At 33.9% G+C, this 23,145-nt stretch overlaps 1 protein-coding gene across 1 annotated transcript in view; it reads right to left on the bottom strand.

Annotated features, from left to right (window-relative positions):
• The window catches only part of LOC131952851 (dynein axonemal heavy chain 8), a 63,340-nt gene that overhangs the window by 3,675 nt on the left and 36,520 nt on the right, over window positions 1–23,145 (bottom strand). The window contains exons 52-86 of the mRNA XM_059315743.1: window positions 22,282–22,495; window positions 22,007–22,113; window positions 21,687–21,850; window positions 21,111–21,324; window positions 20,778–20,900; window positions 20,236–20,366; window positions 19,712–19,865; window positions 18,817–18,981; window positions 18,502–18,728; window positions 18,196–18,274; window positions 17,926–18,069; window positions 17,484–17,660; window positions 17,203–17,370; window positions 16,420–16,548; window positions 15,965–16,051; window positions 15,070–15,207; window positions 14,537–14,664; window positions 13,897–14,065; window positions 12,880–13,035; window positions 12,034–12,189; window positions 11,516–11,605; window positions 10,431–10,523; window positions 9,392–9,496; window positions 9,080–9,218; window positions 8,469–8,583; window positions 8,078–8,268; window positions 7,436–7,557; window positions 5,269–5,387; window positions 4,625–4,827; window positions 2,337–2,410; window positions 1,950–2,102; window positions 1,389–1,544; window positions 1,018–1,134; window positions 727–828; window positions 82–242 (exon numbers count right to left, since the gene is read on the bottom strand). Of these exons, the coding sequence (XP_059171726.1) occupies window positions 82–242; window positions 727–828; window positions 1,018–1,134; window positions 1,389–1,544; window positions 1,950–2,102; window positions 2,337–2,410; window positions 4,625–4,827; window positions 5,269–5,387; window positions 7,436–7,557; window positions 8,078–8,268; window positions 8,469–8,583; window positions 9,080–9,218; window positions 9,392–9,496; window positions 10,431–10,523; window positions 11,516–11,605; window positions 12,034–12,189; window positions 12,880–13,035; window positions 13,897–14,065; window positions 14,537–14,664; window positions 15,070–15,207; window positions 15,965–16,051; window positions 16,420–16,548; window positions 17,203–17,370; window positions 17,484–17,660; window positions 17,926–18,069; window positions 18,196–18,274; window positions 18,502–18,728; window positions 18,817–18,981; window positions 19,712–19,865; window positions 20,236–20,366; window positions 20,778–20,900; window positions 21,111–21,324; window positions 21,687–21,850; window positions 22,007–22,113; window positions 22,282–22,495 (4,970 nt within the window). The remainder of the gene's footprint in view (window positions 1–81; window positions 243–726; window positions 829–1,017; window positions 1,135–1,388; window positions 1,545–1,949; window positions 2,103–2,336; window positions 2,411–4,624; window positions 4,828–5,268; window positions 5,388–7,435; window positions 7,558–8,077; window positions 8,269–8,468; window positions 8,584–9,079; window positions 9,219–9,391; window positions 9,497–10,430; window positions 10,524–11,515; window positions 11,606–12,033; window positions 12,190–12,879; window positions 13,036–13,896; window positions 14,066–14,536; window positions 14,665–15,069; window positions 15,208–15,964; window positions 16,052–16,419; window positions 16,549–17,202; window positions 17,371–17,483; window positions 17,661–17,925; window positions 18,070–18,195; window positions 18,275–18,501; window positions 18,729–18,816; window positions 18,982–19,711; window positions 19,866–20,235; window positions 20,367–20,777; window positions 20,901–21,110; window positions 21,325–21,686; window positions 21,851–22,006; window positions 22,114–22,281; window positions 22,496–23,145) is intronic.

Raw genomic sequence — 23,145 nt, 5'->3', positions numbered from 1 at the left:
TTTTTAGCTGTGTTGATCAGTTAAAAGACAAGTGTCCAGCCATGAAGCAGTGAACTAAAGACAGAGAGATCAACAACTTACGTGATATCAGCATTAGGATGAAGTCCTAGAGCCTCGGGTGAATCCACTGGTGGCAGAGCTTCTATGAACTCCATTATTTCAATCAATGAACGAGTTCTTGCAATTTTGTAGTTTTTATAAAATTGAAAACTATCATTAAACATAAACTCTCCAAACCAAACCTAATGAAAACACAAGAAAGGGACAAGTTACCAAAAGTGCTCTGATGGTCAAAAAATTATGTTTTAATAGAGTTAACCTTCTAAAACTTGTAGATGTTATAAATCTTCCATAAATGACATCACACTGGTGGGGGGGAGGGGTCTGTAATTTTGTAGGTGGGGTTCGATAGTGTGATGTCACTTTTGCATTTAAAAAAAGTAATGTTAGAAATGGAATTTTAGCTCATTGTTCCTGTTTTAGAAATCTGTTTTAATAAACTGTAATAGAAATTGTTTAAAATAATCTATGTTTTAAAAATCGATGTTTAAAAAAAAAATGCAGCTGTGTTGTAGGCTGAGATATGATCATTTTTTGGTGAGGTCTGGCTTTTTGTGATGAAAAGCATTTTTAAAAAAATTAGATTTTCTAGATAGTTCAAAGTGTTGTTAGCTAATTTATAAGCATATTTGATATTGTACACATGAATAATCTAAATGAAATAACCTTTGCAAATGTATTCAACAAACGTTTGTCAAAATCATCTGTGACTCTCCCACCATACTGGACTTCACCAATCATGTAGCGCACAGTTGGCCAGGAGATGCCCTGAAACAATTTTTTTATTTGTTTCAATCATCACTCTCATTAGAATATCATCAATTTTGTTTCATTATCATTCTCATTGGAATATCATCAATTTTGTTTCATTTCAATCATTACTCTCATTGGAATATCATCAATTTTATTTCATGAAAGTGCCAAAAATGTCAACATTACACTAGACTTTATATTTACCCTCTTCAGATCCATGTCATCCAAATGGTTCTGTATAAACTGAACACTTGCACCCCAGTCAGAAGAATTAAACTCGTAAGGTATATTCCAACCAAGTGGACCATATTTACGTCTTTCCTAAGCAAGAAGGATTATGTAGTAGGCTAGTATTGTGCTAGTATTTTTACAAGAAAATAAATACTTTTAAATTAAGACTTTGTGAAAACATCACAGATTCTACCATTTTAAATATTATTATTAAATAAAGTGTAATTTCATTTCATATTGTTAGCTTTTTTAAAAGATTGAACGAAACTTGAATGCATGAACTTCCCAACTTCATAAAATATTAGATAGAACTATGTATCAAGTATGTAATGACATCAGTGTACCTGGACTACTGTGTGTAGGAATGAGACAGTGTACAGAAGGGGGTTCCACTGAGGCAAGTTAAAAATGTCAATAAATTCCTGAGTCAGAGATGAGTACGTCCTCTTTAGTCCAGCCTTGATGCCCTGTGGTGGGTCATTTGTAAACTTGATGGCAATCTGCATACAAAGTAACACTCATGTAATATTACTTCAAACATAGTTCATTTAGTTCTCTACATGCGACAATTGTAGGCTCACATACATTTTACAAGTTACAAAATTATTCCTAAGAAATTGTTACATGTAAAAGGTTAATAGTAAAAATTGTTACTTGTATAATGTTATTTGTAAAAAAAGTTATTTCTAAAAATTGTTACTTGTAAAAGGTTACCTGTAAAAAGTTACCTGTAAAAATTGTTACTTGTTTAAGGTTATTTGTAAAAAATGTTATTTGTAAAGGTTACTTGTAAAAAGTTACTAGTAAAAAATTTTACTTGTAAAAGGTTACTTGTAAAAAGTTACTAGTAAAAAATTTTACTTGTAAAAGGTTACTTGTAAAAAGTTACTAGTAAAAATTGTTACTTGTAATAATCCAATAGAAAAAGAGTTGTGGACTTCAGATGTGATCCACAAACGGAAATTGTTGTGAACCCTCTCTGACTCCAGCACGGTAGTTAAAACTTCTTCCAGGTACATCAAACACAGGTGGCAGTTCTGTAGCAGAGCCCATCCACCCTGGTGACAAAGTGTAGTGCATTATGCCACTGAGCCCATTCATAGTCAAATGACCAGACAAACTGCTTTTAAAATTTGAAACCAGGGGAAATAAAACAACATTGTGTACAGTCTTTTTGATTGTCCCTCCTACATATGACTGCAGTCAAAAACAAATGTGACCATTATTAAAATAATACAAATAATAAAGAAATACAATCTCAACAAATTAGAAGACTCAGCTGAATGGCTTACTTGCTCCATAAATCGTGCTATTAGTTTTCTAGCATGAACTTCCTGACCTTGACCCATTGAGACTGCATGGAATGCTGGGAATATTCACAAACAGTTAAACACAATTTAATGTTTAACAAGGGTGATACTTGGGGCTGGTCATGTTGTGATACTTGGGGCTGGTCATGTTGTGATACATGGGGCTGGTCATGTTGTGATACTTGGGGCTGGTCATGTTGTGATACTTGGAGCTGGTCATGTTGTGATACTTGGGGCTGGTCATGTTGTGATACTTGGGGCTGGTCATGTTGTGATACTTGGGGCTGGTCATGTTGTGATACTTGGGGCTGGTCATGTTGTGATACTTGGGGCTGGTCATGTTGTGATACTTGGGGCTGGTCATGTTGTGATACTTGGGGCTGGTCATGTTGTGATACTTGGGGCTGGTCATGTTGTGATACTTGGGGCTGGTCATGTTGTGATACTTGGAGCTGGTCATGTTGTGATACTTGGGGCTGGTCATGTTGTGATACTTGGGGCTGGTCATGTTGTGATACTTGGGGCTGGTCATGTTGTGATACTTGGGGCTGGTCATGTTGTGATACTTGGGGCTGGTCATGTTGTGATACTTGGGGCTGGTCATGTTGTGATACTTGGGGCTGGTCATGTTGTGATACTTGGGGCTGGTCATGTTGTGATACTTGGGGCTGGTCATGTTGTGATACTTGGAGCTGGTCATGTTGTGATACTTGGGGCTGGTCATGTTGTGATACTTGGGGCTGGTCATGTTGTGATACTTGGGGCTGGTCATGTTGTGATACTTGGGGCTGGTCATGTGGGGCTGGTCATGTTGTGATACTTGGGGCTGGTCATGTTGTGATATTTGGGGCTGGTCATGTGGGGCTGGTCATGTTGTGATACTTGGGGCTGGTCATATGGGGCTGGTCATGTTGTGATACTTGGGGCTGGTCATGTGGGGCTGGTCATGTTGTGATACTTGGGGCTGGTCATGTTGTGATACTTGGGGCTGGTCATGTTGTGATACTTGGGGCTGGTCATGTTGTGATACTTGGGGCTGGTCATGTTGTGATACTTGGGGCTGGTCATGTTGTGATACTTGGAGCTGGTCATGTTGTGATACTTGGGGCTGGTCATGTCGTGATACTTGGGGCTGGTCATGTTGTGATACTTGGGGCTGGTCATGTTGTGATACTTGGGGCTGGTCATGTGGGGCTGGTCATGTTGTGATACTTGGGGCTGGTCATGTTGTGATACTTGGGGCTGGTCATGTGGGGCTGGTCATGTTGTGATACTTGGGGCTGGTCATATGGGGCTGGTCATGTTGTGATACTTGGGGCTGGTCATGTGGGGCTGGTCATGTTGTGATACTTGGGGCTGGTCATGTTGTGATACTTGGGGCTGGTCATGTTGTGATACTTGGGGCTGGTCATGTTGTGATACTTGGGGCTGGTCATGTTGTGATACTTGGGGCTAGTCATGTTGTGATACTTGGGGCTGGTCATGTGGGGCTGGTCATGTTGTGATACTTGGGGCTGGTCATGTTGTGATACTTGGGGCTGGTCATGTTGTGATACTTGGGGCTGGTCATGTTGTGATACTTGGGGTTGGTCATGTTGTGATACTTGGGGCTGGTCATGTTGTGATACTTGGGCTGGTCATGTTGTGATACTTGGGGCTGGTCATGTTGTGATACTTGGGGCTGGTCATGTTGTGATACTTGGGGCTGGTCATGTTGTGATACTTGGGGCTGGTCATGTTGTGATACTTGGGGCTGGTCATGTGGGGCTGGTCATGTTGTGATACTTGGGGCTGGTCATGTTGTGATACTTGGGGCTGGTCATGTTGTGATACTTGGGGCTGGTCATATGGGGCTGGTCATGTTGTGATACTTGGGGCTGGTCATGTTGTGATACTTGGGGCTGGTCATGTTGTGATACTTGGGGCTGGTCATGTTGTGATACTTGGGGCTGGTCATGTTGTGATACTTGGGGCTGGTCATGTTGTGATACTTGGGGCTGGTCATATGGGGCTGGTCATGTTGTGATACTTGGGGCTGGTCATGTTGTGATACTTGGGGCTGGTCATGTTGTGATACTTGGGGTTGGTCATGTTGTGATACTTGGGGCTGGTCATGTTGTGATACTTGGGGCTGGTCATGTTGTGATACTTGGGGCTGGTCATGTTGTGATACTTGGGGCTGGTCATGTTGTGATACTTGGGGCTGGTCATGTTGTGATACTTGGGGCTGGTCATGTTGTGATACTTGGGGCTGGTCATGTGATACATACCTATCTCTAACCTCTTGGCTTGGATCTCAATTTCATTGGTTGGATCTGACCCCATAGAGAGCAGTGCAACCAGAGGGATCTGTGGGCTGCTCTCTTCAAACATCTTCTCCAGGTCCAGGATCAGAGACTCTGTGTACTTGCTGCCCAGAGAGTTGGACACGTACGCCCTGGCTTCTACAGATGTACGGTCTGGACAAAAGGACCTGCAAGTCAATTACAAATGTGTAGACTCACCTACCCTCACTGTATGTCATTGACTTAACCACCCTACAAAAGCCAATGTTCTAGTGTGTTCTAATTATGGAACATTTTAATTTCTTGCAAGTCATTGTCCATCTAATGAAATCCCTGACGCCATAACAATTAAGAAAAATGAAGAAAAAGAAGAATTTCTTTCAAAACAAAATGTGCTATTAGGCATATCAAACAGTGGAGTGACAACAGTCAATTGTGTGACTGTGAAATAACTTATCAACTCTAATTTCAAAGATGGACTGAGCACACACTTATAAAGCCAAGACAACTCTTATATCAAAGATAGACTGAGCACACACTTATAAAGCCAAGACAACTCTTATATCAAAGATAGACTGAGATTATAAAGCCAAGACAAAACTAGACACACAAAGCCAACTGATATCTACCTGATGAGCAGGAGTCTGGGGAAAGGATTTAACAATGTGCTGTAGTTCTCCGGAATTACTTCCTCTTCAGGTGCAGGCTTGTCAAACCAGTGTTTCCATTGTTTATCATTATGGCTAACCTACAAATAAAAGTTTCCATTGTTTATCATTATGGCTAACCTACAAATAAAAGTTTCCATTGTTTATCATTATGGCTAACCTACAAATAAAAGTTTCCATTGTTTATCATTATGGCTAACCTACAAATAAAAGTTTCCATTGTTTATCATTATGGCTAACCTACAAATAAAAGTTTCCATTGTTTATCATTATGGCTAACCTACAAATAAAAGTTTCCATTGTTTATCATTATGGCTAACCTACAAATAAAAGTTTCCATTGTTTATCATTATGGCTAACCTACAAATAAAAGTTTCCATTGTTTATCATTATGGCTAACCTACAAATAAAAGTTTCCATTGTTTATCATTATGGCTAACCTACAAATAAAAGTTTCCATTGTTTATCATTATGGCTAACCTACAAATAAAAGTTTCCATTGTTTATCATTATGGCTAACCTACAAATAAAAGTTTCCATTGTTTATCATTATGGCTAACCTACAAATAAAAGTTTCCATTGTTTATCATTATGGCTAACCTACAAATAAAAGTTTCCATTGTTTATCATTATGGCTAACCTACAAATAAAAGTTTCCATTGTTTATCATTATGGCTAACCTACAAATAAAAGTTTCCATTGTTTATCATTATGGCTAACCTACAAATAAAAGTTTCCATTGTTTATCATTATGGCTAACCTACAAATAAAAGTTTCCATTGTTTATCATTATGGCTAACCTACAAATAAAAGTTTCCATTGTTTATCATTATGGCTAACCTACAAATAAAAGTTTCCATTGTTTATCATTATGGCTAACCTACAAATAAAAGTTTCCATTGTTTATCATTATGGCTAACCTACAAATAAAAGTTTCCATTGTTTATCATTATGGCTAACCTACAAATAAAAGTTTCCATTGTTTATCATTATGGCTAACCTACAAATAAAAGTTTCCATTGTTTATCATTATGGCTAACCTACAAATAAAAGTTTCCATTGTTTATCATTATGGCTAACCTACAAATAAAAGTTTCCATTGTTTATCATTATGGCTAACCTACAAATAAAAGTTTCCATTGTTTATCATTATGGCTAACCTACAAATAAAAGTTTCCATTGTTTATCATTATGGCTAACCTACAAATAAAAGTTTCCATTGTTTATCATTATGGCTAACCTACAAATAAAAGTTTCCATTGTTTATCATTATGGCTAACCTACAAATAAAAGTTTCCATTGTTTATCATTATGGCTAACCTACAAATAAAAGTTTCCATTGTTTATCATTATGGCTAACCTACAAATAAAAGTTTCCATTGTTTATCATTATGGCTAACCTACAAATAAAAGTTTCCATTGTTTATCATTATGGCTAACCTACAAATAAAAGTTTCCATTGTTTATCATTATGGCTAACCTACAAATAAAAGTTTCCATTGTTTATCATTATGGCTAACCTACAAATAAAAGTTTCCATTGTTTATCATTATGGCTAACCTACAAATAAAAGTTTCCATTGTTTATCATTATGGCTAACCTACAAATAAAAGTTTCCATTGTTTATCATTATGGCTAACCTACAAATAAAAGTTTCCATTGTTTATCATTATGGCTAACCTACAAATAAAAGTTTCCATTGTTTATCATTATGGCTAACCTACAAATAAAAGTTTCCATTGTTTATCATTATGGCTAACCTACAAATAAAAGTTTCCATTGTTTATCATTATGGCTAACCAAAAAATAAAAGTTTCTAATGTTTATTATTACAGCTAACATAAAAATTAAGATTGCAATGTTATAGAATCTGTTATAGGAAGTTATAGGAGCTTTTATTTCTTTAGGTACAGTGCTCATATCCTATTTATAAGTCACTTTATTTCTAGATAACTTAGTTGTATGGTATAAATTTTTGATACTTAAGATATTAGAGTTGTTATGTAACATTTAAAAAATTTTGTTTAAGAAGAGTATCAATGTTTGTTGAGTGACTAAAAATGGGAGAGAAAAAACTGAACAAACGTCAACAAAGAACGCAAAGTTTTCAAATGTAATAGATGATGACCTGATCAAGAATGTTTTTAAAGTCTGATAATTCACTCAGTTTGACCAAGTTCAGCCATGTTATGTCTGATATCCATCTAGCAGGTTTTGGGGTAACAGTATTTAAATCTAAAGCAGCGCCACCTAAACAAAAGTATCCACAAAGTATCAGTAAAAGAGCAGATTTTTAACCATTAAAAAACAGATTACATTCATCAAACTACAGTAAAAGCTGTAGTTTAGTCTAGTCTTTCAGTTTTAGGGTTGGGAGTAAGGGGGTGCAGCTATATAGTATATATGCAATGGGAGGGGGAGGGCTAGGCCTGCATGTCTGTCCTGAGATTGACACATAATTATATCAATATATGCTAAGAATAACCCTAGTGTATATAGAATAAGAGAATTGCAATGTTAAAATTTTTGTGGAATTTTTATAGGCCTATATTTTCTCAAATTTTTCCCTTGTATTCATACTATATTAAACTATCAACATCTGGTATGTTAAAATAAATTTGAATTAATTGATATTACAAAAATTATATAAGAGCAAATGTTTTTTACAGTAAAGATAGGCCTACATGATTGATAATGAGCATAAATAACCTTTATAGACCTAACGTTTCAAGTAGAAAGTAAAACAATAAATGTAAGATTTGATTTTTACCTTTAATAAAAACTTGGAATTCATTCATTTTGATTGCTCCTTTTGCTAAATCAATTCTAATAGCCAACAAAATAGTGAACAGTTGTCTGTCTTGATTGAAAAGAGAACGAACGACATAGCTCCATACTTCATATGTTAAATATTCAATGATGTTGGCAATTCTTTTTTGAGTGTTTACATGAGGTTTGGATCTGACAAAAAAATAATATTTTATGCTCAGCTAAAAATTTATTTTACTCATTTCTTTTAATTTTTCTTAAGGAAAAATTATAATAATAATTAAATATTAAATTTAATGTTAATATTTTTTCATTTTTATTAAGGAAAAATTATAATAAGGATTAAATATTATATTTAAGGTTAAAAGTTTATTAAACATTGAATAAAGTACTTAGACATTGAAGCATCAAACAAAACCAAAAACTGGTTGAGAGATGTGGAATACATGTGGTTCACCATAACCATATCACATAGTAAGAAATATAGGATGCTACCTCGTATGGCCACTGTTAAAACAAACATTTGACATTCTGTTACAGATTTTTAAAAATTTAAATGCTCTATATGGAATCAATAAATGGAAAACATACTAAACATTATTCATTTGCAAAACATTTTTTAAAATGTATACTAATAAATAATAACTAGGCAACCCTACATTATGGGACAGAGTGATCTAGTGGTAGAGAGCTGGACTAATAACCCATAAGTATAGAGTTCAAATCCGGGTTCAAGTCGGTAGACCGTCCCCTGAGTCCACCCAACTCTGATGGGTACTTAACTCACGTTAGGGAAAGTAAAGGCGGCTGGGCACACTATCTCTTCATATGCTGACGTCACAGAAACAAGTGAACTCTACTTCACTTACCCTATAGACCGTCAGGTTTGAAAAGGGAACTTTACTTCTACTTTTAACCCTACATTGAAGCTAAAAATGTAAAAAGTATCTGCAATGCAACAAGGGAGTTGTCCCAATGACTTCTGGCAAACTATTGCTCACACCTGGCCTAAACTCTTCTCTAGCCGTGTTGATCTCCACACTTGTCTCTGCTGCAAAGGCTAGTTTTTCATTGACTTCTGCTGAAGTTTTTTTGGTTGTTTGCAAAACTTCGATCAGATTCACATCATCAACAAGAGATCCCTGAATTTTTATAAAAAAAAAAATTGACATGGCTTTTTTCAACAGTTCTAAAACATGTGGCAGTATATTTACAATACAGCTATTTGATCTATATTGAAAAAAAAACGAAAAAAAAAACATTCTATACCTTGAAGAGAAACATGAGATAAGAAAAACAATAAAGAAATGTTTACCTCAATACTAGTTAGCAGCAACAAAAGATTCTCCTCCAAATCTTTGATTCTTCTTTTGTTATTAACCACATCAATAGTAAGCCTAGTTCTCTCCACTTCAAGTTCCTGTTAGAGAAATTTTACTGACACATCTCAACATTAGAGAAATTTTACTGACACATCTCAACATTAAAGACATTTTACTGACACATCTCAACACTAGAGAAATTTTACTTACACATCTCAACCTTAGAGAAACTTTACTGACACATCTCAACATCAGAGAAATTTTACAGACACATCTCAACATTAGAGAAATTTTACTTACACATCTCAACATTAGAGAAATTTTACAGACACATCTCAACATTAGAGAAATTTTACAGACACATCTCAACACTAGAGAAATTTTACTTACACATCTCAACCTTAGAGAAACTTTACTGACACATCTCAACATTAGAGAAATTTTACAGACACATCTCAACATTAGAGAAATTTTACTTACACATCTCAACATTAGAGAAATTTTACAGACACATCTCAACATCAGAGAAATTTTACAGACACATCTCAACCTTAGAGAAATTTTACTTACACATCTCAACATTAGAGAAACTTTACTGACACATCTCAACATTAGAGAAATTTTACTTACACATCTCAATGTTACAGCAAATTAATATGTTTAATACTTGCTACTTATCTAATAAAGACACTGCATAGTTTTCCTTTTATTTTTTCGGCATACGTGTGACTTACATATTTCTACAGCATTCGTGTGACTAACATATTTCTACAGCATATGTGTCACTAACAGCATATGTGTCACTTACGTAATTCTACAGCATACGTTTGACTTACATATTTCTACATCATACGTGTCACTGACATATTCCTACAGCATACGTGTCACTTACATATTCCTACAGCATACGTGTCACTTACATATTCCTACAGCATACGTGTCACTTACATATTCCTACAGCATACGTGTCACTTACATATTTCTACAGCATACGTGTCACTTACATATTTCTACAGCATACGTGTCACTTACATATTTCTCTGTAACAAGGACCCGACCCAAGAGCTGGTCCTCAAGCCCCTTCTGGGTGACAGTGAAGTCAATGATTGAAGTTCTAGCACTGATCTAGATAGATGTCAAGTCAATGATTGAAGTTCTAGCACTGATCTAGATAGATGTCAAGTCAATGATTGAAGTTCTAGCACTGATCTAAATAGATGTCAAGTCAATGATTGAAGTCCTAGCACTGATCTAAATAGATGTCAAGTCAATGATTGAAGTCCTAGCACTGATCTAGATAGATGTCAAGTCAATGATTGAAGTCCTAGCACTGATCTAGATAGATGTCAAGTCAATGATTGAAGTTCTAGCACTGATCTAGATAGATGTCAAGTCAATGACTGAAGTCCTAGCACTGATCTAGATAGATGTCAAGTCAATGATTGAAGTCCTAGCACTGATCTAGATAGATGTCAAGTCAATGATTGAAGTTCTAGCACTGATCTAAATAGATGTCAAGTCAATGATTGAAGTCCTAGCACTGATCTAGATAGATGTCAAGTCAATGATTGAAGTTCTAGCACTGATCTAGATAGATGTCAAGTCAATGATTGAAGTTCTAGCACTGATCTAGATAGATGTCAAGTCAATGATTGAAGTTCTAGCACTGATCTAAATAGATGTCAAGTCAATGATTGAAGTCCTAGCACTGATCTAAATAGATGTCAAGTCAATGATTGAAGTTCTAGCGCTGATCTAAATAGATGTCAAGTCAATGATTGAAGTTCTAGCGCTGATTGAATATTTGGTTTAAATATTGTAACCTTTAAGTCAAAAACCTAGCACTAGCTCCTGAAAGAAACTCTACTTCTTAGTAATATGATTAGTCACTAAGCAAACATTGATACTCTTCTCAAACAAGATGTATAAATGGTAGTTACTCAGCTATGTATAAATGGTAATTACTCAGTTATATATAAATGGTAATTACTCAGTTATGTATAAATGGCAATTACTCAGTTATGTATAAATGGTAATTATTCAGTTATGTATAAATGGTAATTACCTCAGTTATGTATAAATGGTAATTACCTCAGTTATGTATAAATGGTAATTACCTCAGGTGTGTACAAAGGGTTGGCAAGCTTGGTGGTGATGTACAGGTAAAATGTATTCATGATGTCACATTCCTTATCACCTATTTTCACCTGGTCATTTGTTGGAGGACATTTAAAAAATTTGGTTTTAGAGAAAATAAACTCTCTAATGAAGGATAAATTTTAAATATTTAAATCTTTATTAAACTAAATATTTGAGAATTTGTGTATCACCCTAACCACAAAGAAATTGAAGAAAACCATGCTATCTACATTTTTTTCTTCATAACCTAAACAAGCTTCGACATAATTGGAAAATAAAAAATCCTTTGATGGAAAAGTTTGATTCAACAGATACCTTTAAAGGTTTGAAGTTAAAGCAGTTAAATTTGTAAAGCTTTAGAATAACTAGCAAAATTTATTTTTCTTAATTTTTTTAAAGTTTAACAAACGAAAAGTGATTGTTAGTAATATAAAGGTTAAATTTTGTTCTAGTTCTACGGATAACTATTTTGTTTTTGTAAAGTTTAGTCAAGTACCTTGAACATAGAACCTGATTTAATAAAATTCTTTTCCAAAATATTGTCCAGTGAAGGGTCAAGTTCTTCTTCAACATCTTCAATGAGCAGAGGCCTGCCTAGAGAGAGAGCATCTTCTAGGTGTTGACGGAAATACTTGTGGTTCAGGGAAGTTACCTACAGAGTCAATTTGTTTTGTCAATTATTTTAAGCTTTAAGGTTGTTTTACCATTCATATAAAGAGCAACATTTCCTTATCAAAGATGATCAGATGTAACAGGGCACAACTGCTAACTTAAATGTCTCAGGTTTGGATAAAGTCCATGGTAACAGAATGTCCCTAAGTTCTGATGGATACATAACTGATGTGGCACATAATTGATGAATAAGGTATGCTGGGCTGTTTGTAAACAGTCTTAGTGGTAATATTTTACATTTATTTGAGTGAAAATAAATTGCATTAACTTTAAATAACACATCCAATATATACTGCCCAATGGCAGCAGAAAACATTAAACATATACCACCCAATGGGAGCAGAAAACATTAAACATATACCACCCAATGGGAGCAGAAAACATTAAACATATACCACCCAATGGGAGCAGAAAACATTAAACATATACCACCCAATGGGAGCAGAAAACATTAAACATATACCACCCAATGGGAGCAGAAAACATTAAACATATACCACCCAATGGGAGCAGAAAACATTAAACATATACCACCCAATGGGAGCAGAAAACATTAAACATATACCACCCAATGGGAGCAGAAAACATTAAACATATACCATTCACTAGGACCATGACAATATGTGACTGTGTTGTCCTGTGGTTTTTATATTTCCTTAATCCAAAATACCTGCAAATTTCTCTTTTTTTCTCTATTTTTTATCCATGATTTTCCTTGACTTTGTGGATCAATAAGTAATGGATAGCGTGAAGCCATTGTTGTGATGATGCCATTTTGAATGGATAATTCATCATTTGGTAGTCCTTCAACATTCCATTCTCCAATCTGAAGGACAGGCAAGCCAAGGAAATTTTCAAAACTCACTGATCTCAACTTTACTTTAAATAATTGGATCATAAACTAGATAACAAAAAGTGCTATTAGAATAAAGCTAATAAAAAACATTGTACCTATTAAAAAACAGATAAGGTAAAAAAAAACAATAGGAGATAACATAGAGATAGCAACATTTTACGTTTAAAATTGTTAAATTAATCTTTTAAATGCACTAAAAAATAAGAAAATATACATAAGTATTGAAGTATAATAGTAAAAAAGCATATTTTTTTTCAATATTTACTCTAATAGTTAAAGAAAGTGAATGCTCGTTTCCTTATTTTTTAGTGAATTTAAAAATAATAGCTTGTTTTGCAATGATTTCTAAACAATTTATTTTATACTTTTAAATAATTAGCTATTATAAAGATATACGATTATATCTGAGCTGCTATTTCAGTCTTTAAAAAATTAGGAATTCATTCATTCTTTTAATCAACACAACTAAAACAACTGTCGGCTCATTATTATTTTTCTCAGTCTTGTGGACACAGTTCACCCACATCATTGGTGAGTACTGCTACTTCATTGTCATCTCCCCTTTTTTTTAATATAGTAAGTTTTAAATTTTAAGGGCTAAAATTTGAATGATTAATTTTAAATATGTAGTTTGATTTGAAACTTAATCTTCCAATGATGTCACTGGAAATTAATTTATCTGTAAAGTTAGAACAGAATCTCAGCATCAGTAATGTGTCAATATTTGCCCACAGACAAACAAAGATTAGGAGCTAAGTAAAAGCTTGTGAAATCAATGAAGTGTTGACATCAAACATCTGTATCAAAGTTTCAAGTATGTGTTCAACTTACTGTGGTTGTGTCCACTAATGCTTCTACTATGTTCATATTCTTTGTGAAAGGTATTTTTTTATTGGTCATTTCAAGGCACCATATTTGAATAAGCTTAGCACGGAAAGATTGATTAAACGGACCAGAGTAAGATAAAAAGCCAGTGAAGACTAGCACATCTCCAGTCAGGCTGAAAGAAACATTGCATTCTATTTTAGTACATAGAACATCAGCAAACTGCCAGACAAAATCAGTGCTTTAAATCTTTGGTAGGCAAACAGAACAACTATTATAAAATTATGTTTGAAATGCTTGTAGGTAAGATAAAAATAGTTTCATATCATTTGATCTGAAAATTTTACTTGATAATCTGATCTCTAAATTCTGAGCTGACCAGAAACTTACTTGATAATCTGATCTCTGAATTGTGTGCTGACCAGAAACTTACTTGATAATCTGATCTCTGAATTCTATGCTGACCAGAAACTTACTTGATAATCTGATCTCTGAATTCTGTGCTGACCAGAAACTTACTTGATAATCTGATCTCTGAATTCTATGCTGACCAGAAACTTACTTGATAATCTGATCTCTGAATTCTGTCTGACCAGAAACTTACTTGATAATCTGATCTCTGAATTCTGTCTGACCAGAAACTTACTTGATAATCTGATCTCTGAATTCTGTGCTCTGAGCTGACCATCGAGTCTGTTCGCCAGCAAGTCCACCAATTAGAGTTGTAGCAGCATCCATTCTTCTACGACATGCCATAGCGTCATCTAGCAATGCCTAGATTTGTGCCAAGAATTTAGTTTTAAATCAATATTTGTGCAAAAAATTTACTTTAAATTACCATAGCATCATCTAGCAATGCCTAGATTTGAGAAAAAAATTTACTTTAAATTGCCATAGCATCATCTAGCAATGCCTAGATTTGGGCAAAGAATTTATTTAAATCTTCCCAATAATTACCGTCACATAAAAGAACATAAAATGTGTTAGAGCTGTAGGATTTATTAAAGAACAAGATGGCTACAAAGAATTGAACTTTACTATTAAATAGTCTTTAAGACAACTCCTTTACAGCAAACAAACTGAAAAGGAATGTCACTTTATATTTTTTCCGTGTAAGTTAGCCTCTCAACTGTATCAAGTTCAATGTACTTTACTATACTTTTTTTCATAAGAAACTACCTTTTTCTTTTCCATTGCCCCATTGTACTTTGCTTGAACTATATTTAGCTCAGCTTGTTTTTCATCCAGTGTAGCTTGAGCTGCTGCCAGTTCAACAGATGCAGACTGAAGCCTAGCTTCTTGCTTGATTAGGTTAGCCTTAGAAATTTCAAAGCAAATGCTGCTTAAAAAACTCTTCATTAAAAACTATTACGTTTAACAATCTAAGAAAATTTATGGATCTGATTATATTTAGAACTGTGCAGCTTACCTTGAGTGGTAACACCTCTATATTTGGAACTTACATTGAATGGTAACACCTCCATATTTGAACTGACCTTGAGTGGTAACACCTCTATATTTGAACTGACCTTGAGTGGTAACACCTCTATATTTGGAACTTACATTGAATGGTAACACCTCCATATTTGGAACTTACATTGAATGGTAACACCTCTCTATATTTGAACTGACCTTGAGTGGTAACACCTCTATATTTGGACTGACCTTGAGTGGTAACACCTCTCTATATTTGAACTGACCTTGAGTGGTAACACCTTTATATTTGAACTGACCTTGAGTGGTAACACCTCTATATTTGGAACTTACCTTGAGTGGTAACACCTCTCTATATTTGAACTGACCTTGAGTGGTAACACCTCTCTATATTTGAACTGACCTTGAGTGGTAACACCTCTCTATATTTGAACTGACCTTGAGTGGTAACACCTCTCTATATTTGAACTGACCTTGAGTGGTAACACCTCTATATTTGAACTGACCTTGAGTGGTAACACCTCTCTATATTTGAACTGACCTTGAGTGGTAACACCTCTATATTTGAACTGACCTTGAGTGGTGACACCTCTATATTTGGACTTACCTTGAGTGGTAACACCTCTATATTTGAACTGACCTTGAGTGGTAACACCTCTCTATTGATACCATAGAAAAAAGCCATAGCAAGTGTCCAAGACAGCAGACCAGCCACATTACCACATGCCTGGTTAGAGAAGAGTTACTTCACTTGATATATGCTAGAGTTACTTCACTTGATATATGCTAGCTTTACTTCACTTGATATATGCTAGCTTTACTTCACTTGATATATGCTAGAATTACTTCACTTGATATATGCTAGCTTTACTTCATTTGATATATGCTAGCTTTACTTCACTTGATATATGCTAGCTTTACTTCATTTGATATATGCTAGCTTTACATAGCAACTAATCAAAATAAGTTTATTTTTGGACTAATAAATGGAATTCAAACAAAGACTCTAAAAATGAAAGGCTGTGAAAAAGAAAGGTTTAAAATAAGCAAAGGCTGTAGAAAAGAAAGGCAGTAGATAAGAAATAGAACAAATACCTTGAGAGCTGACTCATAATTGTAATCCTCCATACGTGTGTACGGCTCCATCAGTTCTACCATCTCTCCTGTGATGTTGTCTTTAGGGAAATCAACCAGTTGTTGAAGGAAGCTCATTTGACCCATTAACTAATGAATGCAACAATATTCAATCACTGTACCTTAGTTAGAATTAAGAACTTCACAAGAACTAATCCATAAGAGTTTGTTTCAGTTTTAATTAAGTTTTCACTGAAAGATTCTGAAAGTATTTTAGATTTTTTTAACCAGATGTAATATGTGTATTAGTGAGGTGACATTATAAAAATCATGTCACTTGTCATTTAGTGAGGTTATAATATTAAACTGATGTCACTTGTCATTTAGTGAGGTGACATAAAACTGATGTCACTTGTCATTTAGTGAGGTGATATTATAAAACTGATGTCACTTGTCATTTAGTGACATTATAAAACTGATGCCATTTGTCATTTAGTGAGGTGACATTATAAAACTGATGTCACTTGTCATTTAGTGAGGTGATATTATAAAACTGATGTCACTTGTCATTTAGTGAGGTGATATTATAAAACTGATGTCACTTGTCATTTAGTGAGGTGACATTATTAAACTGATGTCACTTGTCATTTAGTGAGGTGACATTATAAAACTGATGCCACTTGTCATTTAGTGAGGTGACATTATAAAACTGATGTCACTTGTCATTTAGTGAGGTGACATTATAAAACTGATGCAACTTGTCATTTAGTGACATTATAAAACTGATGTCATTTCCCAGTTTACCTTGAGACCATCCTGCCATGCAGGTTTTGGACATGGCCGTTCACTGTCCAATTCCAAGACATCAATTTTTTTTCTGAACAAGATCAAGACAACATCCATGATCCTCATGATCAGGTGAGGGGGCTTCCCCAGTTTCTTTACAGTTGCAATATCTGCTGGTTTGATTGTCTGAAGAAATAGTTTAAACCAATTAAAGCACATAAAGAAATAATGCATGACATTAAATAAAGGGGAGAGTAGAAATTCTCATACACAACAAGCATAGAGGAGACAACTCTAACCTTGAGAGCATCTTCAGCAGCTTGGAGGGCAGGTTTGGCAGCTTCTAGCTTGGTTTCAGCTATGACTTTGTCTGCTGCAATGTCATCCACAATATGCTGGGCTCTGTCCTTGACTTTCTGCACGGAGGCTTTCACTTTCTCAGCTGCTTCTGCCATTACTGTAACCTCCATTACAATCTGGAAATTTTAATCTAGTACAGTTTAGCAAGTATTCCTTTGGGGCAGATAAAGTAGAGTCAACCTTCATGGTTGTAGTGCAGGAAAGAATAATAGCTTGCTATTTTACTAATATGAATCTATGTAAAAAAAATACATCACAACTATAAAATTGGCAATATTTTAAAAAAAAAAGATTTCCAATAAATTTTGCATTGTCTTATTGATCATGGATTTTAAAGGCTTCATGTTGAGTTCCTAAAGTTTCAAGGAAACTAAAACTAACCTTGTCAGCAGCTACATTAGCCACTTCAAGATCCTTTTCTTTGACCACCAGCTCCTGACTCAGTAGATCAACAGACTCAGAAGCTTCCACAAGTTTTTCTAAGCCCACATTCATCTTCCTCTCAAGTTCTTGGAGAGTTTCAACCTGAAATGGCAACAAGGACCATACTGTCTTCAAAGTTTGGTAAACATTTCATGTCCTATATAAAGCCCTATATCAAGCCCTACATCATATCCTATATCATGTCCTGGCAAATTGTTGCATACATACCTTTAGTTTATACAGGGATTTATAACCATCCAAAAATGATAAGTAGGATTTAGGTGTTACATGCGCCTGCCGCCGAAATCTAAACAAAACAAAAAAAGTATCAACTTACCCTCATATTTTTTAACTTACAGTATCTTACTAAGTAAGTGTTTAAATACTAAACATATTTTATTTATTCATCTGTCATTGAAAATAATACATGTCTGCATATGGTTTGATACATAAGATATTTCACAAATGAACTCAGTTTTTAGCATGATTTAAACATAAGTTATGCAAGAAAACCACAACTAAAAACATCCCAACCTTTGAAAGTACTCCACACACACGCTGGCCACTGAGTCATGGACGAATCCCATTAATTCAATGAGGTTTGCTTTAGCTTCTACACTTGCTTCCATGCTGAAGTATTCCAGGAAATAAGAGGACACAGCAACCAGCGCTTCCCGCGGCCATTTACTGAACCAGTCCATAGTACAGCCAGATATAAGTCCAGGAAACTTCATAGCACGCATACGGAATTTACTCCCAACCTGGGGCCAGCAAGAGTTTACAAATCAGTGTGTTACTATGGCAACACTTTCTAGAAGTTAAAAAAATCTTACTGCATGTTTTACTCACAGGAGAAAAACACAGAACAATATGTAAATTATTGCGAGCTCGTGACATGAAGTATTCATACAAGAGGTCTTGTGTTGGAGGGCGTTTGGGGAACTCCTTCTTCATGACCATCACCAGCTCCCCAGTGATTTCATCAATCTCATCTTTGGCAAACAAGTTAGAAATCTGCGGGGAATGGCAATGATCGCATCAGAAATCAATCAATCTATAACTTCAGCTTATAACATACATTATTCCCAGGAAAATAGTAACAAATCGTCAATTGTTTGCACATTATATATATATATATATATATATATATATATATATATATATATATATATATATATATATATATATATATATATATATACATATATATATACATATACATATATATATATATATACATATACATATACATATATATATATACATATACATATATATATATATATATATATATATATATATATATATATATATATATATATATATATATATATATATATATATATATATATATATATATACATATATATATATATACATATATATATATACATATATATATATATACATATATATATATACATATATATATACATATATATATATACATATATATATATATACATATATATAAAATATATATATATAATATATATATAACATTTTGTAGGATATAAACATTTTTAAAACTAACAGCATGGTTATCAACATGTACATGCCATGGCCAATAGCTGTAACTTAATGTGAAACAGTTGATCATGTACATGCCATGGCGAATAGCTGTAACTTATTGTGAAACAGTTGTCATTTAGTTGGGTCAGTTGGGAGTTGAGCCCCTCCTAACACCCCCCTCTCTTCCACAACCACTGTGTGCATGCTTTCAAAGTCTAAAAAATTGAATTACCTCCCCAGAGCTGAGTATATTGTTGATGTACTCTAAATAACTTTCATCTTTGATCTCATTGTCTGTAAACAAGAAGGTGATGCCCTCTCCACGGCAACCAGCCACCCGGTACAAATGTTTTAAGTCATCCATTAAATTGTTTACGTTGTAGGTTCTAAAATTTGTTTCACAAGACACATATTAGGCTTATTTGGTACTATGTATGTGCTCAATAAATACTTGAATGTATTTTTTAAAATTTTGATGACATATTTATTAAATATGTACTGATGAACATAGAAAAAGTAAGAAATTGATTGCAAAAGATTTCATATTGGTTCAAGACGCAAGTGAGAAAGTATAAAATGAAACCACTTTCTCTAGCACACAACATTACATAAAGCTTTATCTTCATGTAGTAAGAAATAATAATAAAAATTTAACCTCAAACAATAAAATGTCAACAAGTAATAAATAAAAAGTAGTTAGTAAGAAAAATACTAAATTAAAAAGTTTGTAGTTGTAAAAATTGTAATAAATCTTACTTAGTGATGACTATCTGATGTACGTGGTAGTTTGCTACAAATGTTGCCAGCTTGGTTAGAGATTGTTTACCTGAGCCACCCACACCCACCAGTAATGCAGCACCTCTGGGAGTTCTTATAATACGAGAGATCTGTTTCATAAAAACTTTCAAATTTTAGCCTTTGAACAAGAGAAATCTTTTCAGGACAAATGAAGAGTAAATCTGTTTCATAAAAACTTTCAAATTTTAGCCTTTGAACAAGAGAAATCTTTTCAAGACAAATCAAGAGTTACGAAAAACATTAAATGATCATGTAGGAGAAAATTTTAAAAAACATCAAGATCAGAAGAATAAAACCAATAAAGTTAATTGAGTCCACCCAACTCTTAAGGGTTCTTGCATTTAGTATGAGGGAGTAAAGATAGCTGGACATAAAAGTAAGTACTGACCAACCAATCATGTCATAGACCATGCTTAAACAAACAAAAGAGCTATTCTGCTAAATAGATCAAGTTTGAAAGGAACTTTACTCACATTTACTATACATTTATGTAGACTTACTTTCATAAGATGTATCATGGCATCTTTAAAAAACACTAATTCCAGGTTTGACCCTCGAATTTGATCATTGTAATCTTTCATAAAAGACAGCAGGCGTTTTTGGAGTACACTGTAGTCTTCAACCTAAAATATTCATTTCAAAAGTTAAAAAATCTAGAGAATAAATTAAGACTTAAAGAAATTCTATTAAGCAGAAACAAATAATTGCATGATATAAACTGATTTATAAATAGAAAACTAATAAACTGTGAACTAAATCTAAAATGCTTAACATGATTCACAAACAACTACTTGTTATTTAGTAGAATTGCAAAAAATGTTGAAAGCACTGACCATTTCATAAACTTTTGGAATGATGATCCCAGCATCCTCATTGCCTGCTTCCTGCAAGCCCTCATCATGGACTGAGACCTCTAGAGCATCTCTCATGAAATCAACAAAGTGAGGTGTGGGCAGGAGCAGCTGGCTCATCTCAGGGCCCAGTTCCTCTTCGATCACTGTGGTGATTGTCTTTTGAAACCAAGCTTTATCTGCCTCATTCACAAATCTGTTGTTTTTTTTAATACAAAAATAAATAAAAATATTATTTGCAGCAATTTTTTTTAAATCTAAGAGTATCATCAGAGGTTCATTAAAGGTAATTGTAAAAGGTGTGTAAGCTACAATAACATCTTTAATAAAATCAGACATCTCTCTCTCTCTCTCCATAACCCTAAACTTACATAACAAACAAATTCTCCATCTAATCAATTTAAAAAAAAAGTTATTAAGTAAGTAAGTTGAGCCTAAAAACTAATTTACTAAGCCATACATGAAGTAAGAAATTGTAAAATATTTTTCATTTTTACGTAGTGTGCAAACATAGATGATATGAGTTAAATAATGAACTGATAAAACCAACTTTAGCACCTGTCTTCAATGACACGACAAACTTCATGTTTCCACAGGTTGATTGTGACCCTCTCACTGTTGCACTCAGCGCCCTCTATGTACAACATTCCTTGCCAGATGCGAGACAGATCTCTTAAGTTAAAAATGTAGTGAAACTTTGCTGGTGTTGGCAACATTTTTACCTGATATCACAAGAAAGGTGTATTTTATTTCACATTGTATCTATTGCACAAATTATTATATCATTTACTTATGTCCGTAATAACAAATAAAGTATAAATAAATATTAGGTACAAAGAAGCCAGCAGTGAAATAAAAAAATCAGCTGAGAAAAATACCTTTGTTTTTTGCCACAATATTCTGGTACAAGGAACAAGTTTGTGGATCAATTCTGTGACACATAATTCAAATCTGGTTTCACAAAAATATCCTTCACCAATAATTCCTGTTGATTAAAATCATTCTAAGGATTATCATTGCCACTAAAAATAGAATATTCAAATATTTTTACCTCCCTTATTCCCTAAGAATAAGGGTGTAATGATGTAAAATCTTTTTTTTTTAAATTACATAACAATTAATGCATTGTAACAGAAGTAATAATTTCACTAACCAAAAATTTTATCTATTGAATTATTAGAGGGTAGAGTACAATTAAAAATGCAGAATTGTCTTTTCAGTCTTTCAGGAATGTCATTGCGACCTCCACCAGGGTGTATCATGGCAGCCATGAAAGATATATCAATTATGTCAAGAAAATCTCCAGGCTTGTCTAAACTGTACATCCCTTTCATCTCCATCATCTGACGTGTTATCTCATTGGTCACCTGATATTTAAAACACAATCTCATTGGTCACCTGATATTTAAAACACAATCTCATTGGTCACAAAATTTAAAACACATTGAAATAATGGTGTTATTTCATTGATCTAACGACCTTGCTGTCTTACTGGTATTTGCCAGTATACATTAAAACACAACAAAGTGTGATAGTATAACACTTGCCAATTAGAAAGCCAAGCTGTGTTTATCCAACCCAATAAATTTACGTTATATTTGCTTGTATAAACCAAGTGTAAATACATACTCTCAAGGTATTATTAAAAAACTGGTTACTACACATACATTAAGAGACTGCCAGGAAATAATTGGTTTTCTTACATTAAAAAAATGTGTATGCATCATTTTTGGTGAAATGATTTAACTTAGGTCGGCCAAAATAAATAAAACTAATGTGTGCCCTATAATCCAACAACAGCCTTAAACTAGCAAACAGACAAATGGAATTAGTGCTACGATTCACTTTGCAACCAAGATTTTCAGCCCCTGAAATTTTAGATGCTTTACTTCTGTGATTATGTTTAATAAATCTTTCATCAGATGTTAATGATATTTTAGCTAATATGAATAATCTTTATGCAAAAAACCAAAACTATTAAAAATGTCTGATTAAGTCAATTTTGCAATGAGACAAT

Source organism: Physella acuta, unplaced genomic scaffold (genome assembly GCF_028476545.2).
Source record: "Physella acuta isolate Inbredline_101_S28 unplaced genomic scaffold, ASM2847654v3 ptg000891l, whole genome shotgun sequence".
Taxonomy (NCBI): domain Eukaryota; kingdom Metazoa; phylum Mollusca; class Gastropoda; family Physidae; genus Physella; species Physella acuta.
Note: the sequence above shows the minus strand (reverse complement) of the source record. Positions and strands in the feature narration are given on the sequence as shown.